The 8,489-nt window shown below is 37.3% G+C and overlaps 1 protein-coding gene across 1 annotated transcript; it reads left to right on the top strand.

The window, feature by feature from the left end:
- The first annotated feature begins 1,750 nt into the window (after nucleotides 1-1,750).
- LOC141835412 (transcription termination factor MTERF15, mitochondrial-like) lies at nucleotides 1,751-2,957 on the top strand. The gene has a single exon (XM_074722866.1). It carries the CDS (start codon nucleotides 1,787-1,789, stop codon nucleotides 2,954-2,956), a length of 1,170 nt encoding a protein of 389 aa, XP_074578967.1. The 5' UTR covers nucleotides 1,751-1,786; the 3' UTR covers nucleotide 2,957.
- Nucleotides 2,958-8,489: the final 5,532 nt, after the last annotated feature.

Below are 8,489 nucleotides of genomic sequence, written 5' to 3'. Positions count from 1 at the left end.
GCCTTCCTGCGACGGTCGGGAGCAGCTTCGGCGAGCAGCGCGAAACCCTAGCGCTGCGAAGAATGTCGAGGAAGAAGGGAGCTTCGGCGAGCAGCGCGGAGGAGAGCAGCGCGAAACCCTAGCGCTGCGAAGAATGTCGAGGAAGAAGAGAGCTTCGGCGAGCAGCGCGGAGGAATGTCGAGGAAGAGGAATGTCGAGTAAGCGAGAAACCCTAGCGCTGCGAAGTATAACGCCGAATCTGCCATGCGGTGGGAAGATCGATTTCTGACGTGGAAATTCCAGATCAGATGGCGCTCACAGGCGCTCACCGAACGGCGCTCAGCATAGCGCTCCTATATATATATATATATATATTTAAGGTGGTACGGACATGTACTTAGACGACCGATAAATGCTCCAGTTAGGCGGTGTGAAACTATGACAAATACGCATATCAAACGAGGGCGAGGTAGACCAAAAAAGACTTGGTTAGCAATAATAAAACAAGATAAAATTTATTTAAATATAAATGATGATATAATAGGAGATAGAGCTCAATGACGTAAAAGGATCCATATAGCCGACCCCACTTAGTGGGATAAGGCTTGGTTGTTGTTGTTATTGTTGTTGTTGGGTAGACCCTCGTATTTTTCATACCAAAGATAATCTTATGGCGGGATATCTTTTTCAATTTTCTTTTGAAATTTTAATAATTTGAAGGCTTTTTTATTTTAGTCCATTACTTTTTTATTTTTTGAAATGGTTCTTTTTTAATTTTGAACATAAATTTGTTCTAGTGTGTTAGAGCATCTTCCCTGTGTTAATCGGCGTTAATAACAAAGAGAGAGGATGAGTCAGCAGTGCTTGCCCATGTGACAATGGCAGCCACATGAACGCGTTCAATAGTTTGAACGCGTTCATGTGGGCAGTGAGGCCCACATACAATTTTTTTATTATTTTATTATTAATAGTGGTGTTATAACATACTTGCGTTGCAGATGCTCTTATATAGTGTCTTTAAAATAAATCAATTCAATTCAATCAAATATATTATATATAAAATATTTTTTATATTAAAAAATTCTTTATCAATTTAATTAAAATAACTTAAATTCTTTATCAACTTAATTAAAATCACTTAAATTGGATCAAAATAACTTAAATATGTTTAAAATTATTGTAGTAGTCATTTTAACGACTTCTACACTGTGGTAATAATTTAATCTTTAAACGACTTAAATACGATGATTTTTTTTAATCTTTTAAAAGTGATATTGATTAAATTTAAATAATATCCATTAAGTTGGTAAATAATTTATCTGATATAAAAATATTTATGTATAATTTATTTAATCAAGTTTAATTAAAAATAATTAATTTTAATATGTTGTAGCTATTTATGATTTGAAATAAAGTTATTTTTTAATAATTAATGAAACTTTTTTTAGGTTTTAATCTAGAAATAATGAGTTAAAAGATTATTTAAATATTAATTTTTGGGCAAAAATAAAAAACACCCCTTAATTATTAAAATGGTACTTTTTAAAATAAAATAAAAAGATAGCCAGATATCTTTTTTCCTTTGTTTTAAATCTAATAATTAGAAGGCTTTTTGATTTTAGTTCATGATTTTTTAAAATATCTTAAAATTATGTTGATATAGAAAAAAAAAAAATCTAAAATATCTTTATTTTATACAGAAATGCTATAAAGCACGGCGACCTTCGTGCTGGTCTGAACCCGCCTGCCACATCGCCGCTAGGGTTTTGGGTTTTGAGGGAAGAACAAATCAGAGGAGGAAAGATCGATGAACAGGCTCCATTACTTCTCCCTCTTCTCGAAAACTCTCGCTCCTAATCGTTTTCTTCGTCCCCACGATGCCGTCCTCCTGTTAGCAGTATTCCCTTACTCTTCCGCTGCCGCCGTCGTATCTGCTGGCTCCAGCACTGAGCAGAACACGTTCATAGCCGAGTACCTCGTCGAATCCTGTGGTTTCGACCAGGCGAAGGCCGCTGATGTGTCGAAGCTACTCCACGGCATCAAATCCAGGCAGCAGCCAGACGCCGTCCTTGCTTTCCTCAAAAGTTACGGCTTCAACGACAAAACTGTTAAAAACATCATAGTTTTCTTCCCCCGTTGTCTTCTTCTGGGCGTAGAGAAATCTCTAGCCCCAAAGTTCCGAGCTTTCCAGGATCTGGGTCTCTCCCGATCCGACGTCGTCCACCTCGTCCGATCAAATCCCGTCGTCCTCAATAACAGATTTGAAACCATTCTGCCAAAGATCCGATTTTGGCAAAGCATTCTTGGGTCCAAGGATTTGCTGGTGAAGCTGTTCAAGCAGAACCGGTGGTTTCTTGGGTACAGCGTCGAGAAAAGGGTCCAGCCCAACCTCAAGATTCTACAAGAATATGGAGTGGCTGGCCAGAAGCTCGCCGATATCTTGCAGTATCGACCGAGGATTGTGTTGCAGAAACCTGATTCATTGAGGTCCTTGATCAGTCGCGTGGAGAACTTGGGAGTGCCGCGGACATCGGGGATGTTCCACTGGACCTTGTCGGCTGTCAGCGCGGTGCATCCAAACAAGTTCAAGATGCAAATGGAGTTGTTCAGGGGCTTCGGGTGGTCCGAAGATGATTATTTTGCTGCATTCCGAAAGTCGCCTACCTTTACCAATGTATCTGTGAAGACTTTGCAGAGAAAAATGGAGTTCTTTGTGAATGAGGCTGGATATGCTTCATCTGACGTGATGATGTATCCAGTTATATTAACATATAGCTTGGAGAAAAGGTTGATTCCGAGATATCAGATACTGATATTCTTGAAGTTCAACGGATACATCAAAAGTTTTGGCAAGTTGTCGACGTTCATATGCTATTCAGAAAAGAGATTCTATGATATGTATATCCTCCGCTATAAGGACGAGTGTCCTGATCTGATTGAATTCTATGCAAGTTTAAATAAACACAAATGCTTCTGATTCTGAACTTCAATAAGGTAAATCATTTCCCCCCTGCAAATTATCTTTCATGTTACAGTTTTGCTTCAATATCAAACTGTGCTTGCATGTTAACATGCAAGAAGGGTTACTCTGCCAATGGCCAGAAACACAGTGAATGCAGCTAGTGGAGGGGCATTGGTTAACAAAACTCCTACTGAGGTTAGAGAGTTGATAGAAATCATGGTTGCTAATTCTTAGTAGTTCAGGACTAGACCAATGATTACCAAAGGTGTTCACGGAATCTATGCACCAAATCCTAAGCAACAGGTTGGATGAGATAACATCTCTTGTTAGACCGAGGACGAATCAATCTCAATAGCCTACCATGCAATCAGGGCAGACAATGAGAGCTTGTGGGATATGTGCTATTTCGTCTCATCCGACCGATACATGCACATTTCACACCAGCACAAAATAGGTCATGAAGGACCATATTTTGATAGTGGTGAAGTCTTAGCATGTGTAGGTTGATCGGATGCTAGGCAGTAGTGAAGTCGTAGTTGGTTAAGGTTGACCGAATTTAGACAATGAGGAAATCTCAACAGGTCAAGGTTGATTGGATACTAGACAACAGGAAGTCTCGGCAGGTTAAGATTAATTGGATGTGAAGAAAGGAAGTCTTGATAAGTTGAGGTCAATCAAATACCAAGGAAGGCGAAAATTCAACCTTGGCATGGTTGAAATAGAGGTATTAGTCGACTGCTTGATAGTAATAATTGATTGATGAACCCTTAAATCCTAAATTCGGGGGTTAAAGGATTTTAAAGGGGTTTGTTGTATATTAGTCGACTGTTGGGATTAAGTAATCGATTGATGATATTGCTGCAATAAATAGAATATTTAGAACTCGATTATTTCACTCGACTAATTGATATTAGTCGATTGATGAATAGTAATATTCGATTGCTGTCATTGGTATAGTAAATAGATTGTTCTAAAGTCAGTTGCGACACTTGACTGATTGAGTATTAGTTGATTGATGAATACTAATAGTTGATTGTTGTGGTCAAAGTTGGGTTGGAAAGTATCATTCTGTAAGTGTAACATTCAAATTTAATAGAGCAATCGACTGATGGACGTTATTAGTCGACTTGTTGGATGTTTTTATGCACATTTTAAAATTTTTGTTTCGATAAATAAGCAGTGGTAGCATAATAAATTAAATTATTACAACACATGCATCACACACATTCAAATATACATATGTATAGACATAAACGTATAATTAAATAGCATAATTAAATTATACTTATTAGATGACGTGAAGTTGAAACGATATCAACTAGTAACCTTTTAAAAGGTTATCTTTATTCGTATCCATGTTAAGATTTTTGTGAGACGACTTCACTAGTCATGTGTTGGGTCTTTGTTTTGATACTAGTCGAAGGAGGGAGATAAAGCAATCCAAGAGGATCCACAGCTCGATTCGGTATCCGATGACACAGGGCAACATGACGATACGAAACGAACTAAATAGAGGTGATGAAGTCGCTATTTTGAGGTCGGAAGGCTCGCTGTCAATGAGGGACAGCAGACCCAGTGGCATCGGTATTTCAGCAGTAATAATTGCTCGTCGGAACAACACCTAAGGGCGACGGAAGAGGTTGTCGGCGGTTGGAACATCCATTGTCCGACTGTTGTCCAGCGCGGTTACTGCACCCCTAAGGGTTGGTTGATTGACAGAGGAAGGGGTGGTCGAAGGCTGGGGCTATGACGGTGTTGGATGGCGGTAGCAAGTCCACCGATAGTTGGTCCTATTGGATGACAGCGACACGAAGGGGAGAGCCCCTTGGTGGTCGGCGGTGGCAAGAAGGAGAGGGAGAGAAGAGGGGATTAACAACTTAACCCTTAGATTTTTTTATCTTAAGAATAAATTTTTATTTTTCTCTTCTAACTAGATCTATTTTTATATCTCCTAATGGGTTTGATTAGTGAATCCAAACTTGTATCCGCCAACTCAAAATTCAAATCATTAGTCTTAAGTTTAGTACAAGATCAAATCATGTTAATTCAAAACCAAACCACTTTAGTTCAATAACTAAATTATTTTTAATTAAAATTAAATCAATTTGATTTATAATTAAATCAAAGAGGATCCAATTCATTTCAAAAGATATGGCACATCCACGCTTATGTTCTAACAAAATATCTTCCATATATGCTCTTTGTTTCGTCCAATCAGACTCAATCTCTTACGATCTAAAAATCTAATTCTCAAAATTGTTTTATATCTTTTGGATAAACTTGTAATGCATGTGACCTTATAAGTTCTTGATTTATGTAGGTCGTCCATAATTAATCATTAATTATGGATCGATTATGAGTGACACCTAATAGTACAATATGATTCCTAATTAATCAAAAAATCATAATTAGAATCACTTCTGAATCATTCAGCTGCTACAGTTGTTCGTGCATCTGTTTCTTTCACTCATCTTATACTCGGTTAGTTCAGGATATATATAGTTTATGTATCAGTCCCTACTAGGCTAACTACGTCACACTTAACTCTAAGTTATAGTTCGTTGTCTTGCAGATTTAAATTATTCAAACAATTGTCCAAGACAACCATCCTCTTGATGTATTTTTATTTTGGTCAAAGACTTACGAGTAACAATCCTGATAAGTAACCATAGAGTATACATCTCTTAATAAAAGGAGTGATGAATTCTCTGTGGGCTACTTAATCATCTTCGGACACTTTGACTTATATCCAATCATCTCGAGGCGACACTTCCAAAGGTTTTATTAAGATATAAAAGTATAAGTCTTCATGACCAAGATGACTTAAATATCTCAAGTCGAAAAAAATTTACACTTGAGCTGCAATAAAATCTTTATAGACAAGTACAGAACTACATGAAGTCTCACGGCATATTACATCCGATGAACTAGTTATCCTTAATCAACATTCATATGCCAACTCTCAACATCCTAATATTTTTAGTCAGTTAAGATCACTTGCTTTGTTAAACAAGGAGTCTAACATATGCTAGTCTTACAGAATCAATGATGTCCAGTCTCATCAATTCATCGATTAGAGAATATTTCAATATGTATATAATTTCACATGAAGAAATACCCATTAATTGTGATACAATCACAATCTCTCTCACACTATATATTATATTGTATACTTTATTAATTGAATTTAAAATCTAATCAGATACATAGAGAATATATTGGTGCAGGGAGCACTAGATAATCGAACTTAAGTTTTGATAATGATAAAATGTTCAAGTTAAGTGTGTGACGTTTACTGATAAGCTGATTTAAGTGTGCAGGTAGTGTAGGAAAATCCTAATTTCAGCTAGATACAAGAAAATCCTAGTTGAGACTAGGTAGTGGAAGTCTTATTTGGATGTTGGGCAGACCTAATCTGAAGGATTATATGGGAAGACCTGATTTGGAGGGCTGGGTAAGGAAGTCTTGGTTAGCAGGACTAGACAGGAAAACTTAGCGGATCAAGTGCACCAAATGAAAGACTAGGTAGATTTGGAGGATTGGATGCCTAGCGGTGGAAATCTTAGGGACCGAGGATCGAGGCTAAGCAGAAGTTCAATAAGTCTGGAGGACTTGGTTGACAAAAAGGTAAATTCTCCCGAGTGGAGTTGGTGAAGACGCGTTCTCGATAAAGGGAACAGTAGGCGTCGATCTGACTCAGGGTTTCACTGGAAATCCGAAGTCAAGACCAAAATAGTTTATTAAAACTATTACTTTTTCCTGTTAAATCTTGTTTTGCACTAACTTGTAATGCAGGAAAGGAGGGGATGAAATTTTATGTTCCGAGCGTCCTTATCTGGATCAGCCAATTGGACCTCCAAGCGTCCGGATGGATTCTAGGCGATTGGACGTCAGCGGAATGGGATCAGCGAAGCAGTGAGGTGGCAGACTCCCAGTGGTCAGGACATCTCAGTTTTCAGGTGTCCGAATTGGTTCCAGGCGCCCCGATCTGGATAAGACGTTGTGGAGTTGAGGTTGATTCGGAAACTTCACGTCAACATAGAGGCGCCCAGAACTACCTTGTCAACAACATCTATAGTGGAATGAGGACAACATAGAGGCGTCCGAAAAGGCTTTTAGGTGCCTGGATAGCCCAATAAAAGAGTTTCGAGGGAGAGCCCTTGAAGCATCAATCTGCAATCAAATGACGATCGTTTACACGTAAATCTTTAACCAAGGAAATGATCTTTTGATCGTGGGTCTTGGAGTACCAGTCTGTGGTTGTGAACCAAGTAAATCCTTGTGTGTTTTTTTTCCGTTGCACTCTTGACTTATTTTTTGTAACAATTTACGAGATTTATCGCAAATTGTAAAAACACAACGTACATGCTATTCACCCCTCCTCTAGCGCTCCCAACGATCTTACAGAATATACACTGAAATAGTACTTTTATTTATTCAATATATAATACATTATCTAAGATGATTTTCTTAACACACTTCTGAAATATAACATACTCTCACTTAGCTTAATGTCAATCATCTTGGTATTTAATACCATAGGTTTCTACTTGACTCTTGAATTTATTTTGAGGTAGAGATTTCATCAAAGGATTTGTTAGATTCTTTTCGATGGTAATTTCTCAATTTGTATTTCATTCCTATTAATGATCTCCTTGATCAAGTGATAGCGGTGAAACATATGTGTAGATTGTTAATGAGATCTAGGTTTCTTGGCCTTAGCAATGATCTCCCTTACTATTATTGTCACAGTAAACTGGTAATGCTTTAATAGTGATCGGAACCACATAAAGTTTAGTGATAAATTTTTTGATCCAAACCACTTCCTTTGCTATTTCAGAAGCTGTAATGTATTTTACCTCAATGGTAGAATCAACAATAATTTCTTACTTGGAACTTTTTTAACATATTGCATATCTATTTAAGGTGAATATGTATTTAGATTGAGACTTGGAATCATCCTTATTCGTTTGAATTTGACATTATTATACCCACGTATAATCATATCACCCTTTATATACCAAGAATAAATCTTTAGTTCTTCTTAAGTACTTAAAGATTGTCTTAACAACCATTTAATGATTTGTGCTGAGATATGATTGGTATTTGCTCGTGACATTTAGAGGGTATGATATATCAAACCTAGTACATAATATAGCATATATGATTGATCCTATAGCTGATTCATATGGAATATGACATGTGAATTCTCTCGTCTTATTTACACATAGACTTTGAAAGTTGAATCCCATGTCTCATGGGAATAAAATCTTTCTTAGATTCTTCCATTCTAAACTATTTTAGCACTTTAGATTCTTCCATTACTCTCCGGGGGAGGGTCCAAAACGCTTCATCTACGTCGATCCACCATCTCCGATTTCTCTCCACCGATCCATCCTACACCGGAGTAAGAAGATCTTTAAAAGATGTCCATGCTTCAAGATAAGTCATTCCCTTTCACGTGGATGTTTTATTTCTTGCACTCCTATTGTAATCTTCTTGTAATGGAGTAGATCTATGAATTTAGGATGTAGGATGAATATTAATG

The sequence above is a fragment of the Curcuma longa genome, chromosome 9 (genome assembly GCF_044706935.1).
Source record: "Curcuma longa cultivar G26 ecotype Majalengka, Jawa Barat chromosome 9, ITB_CL_G26_1.1, whole genome shotgun sequence".
Lineage (NCBI taxonomy): Eukaryota > Viridiplantae > Streptophyta > Magnoliopsida > Zingiberales > Zingiberaceae > Curcuma > Curcuma longa.
This window is presented reverse-complemented; position numbering and strand designations above follow the sequence as displayed.

Excerpts from the sequence above, each read along its gene's own strand:
- LOC141835412 (XM_074722866.1), top strand. The coding sequence starts at position 1,787 with ATGAACAGGCTCCATTACTTCTCCCTCTTCTCGAAAACTCTCGCTCCT.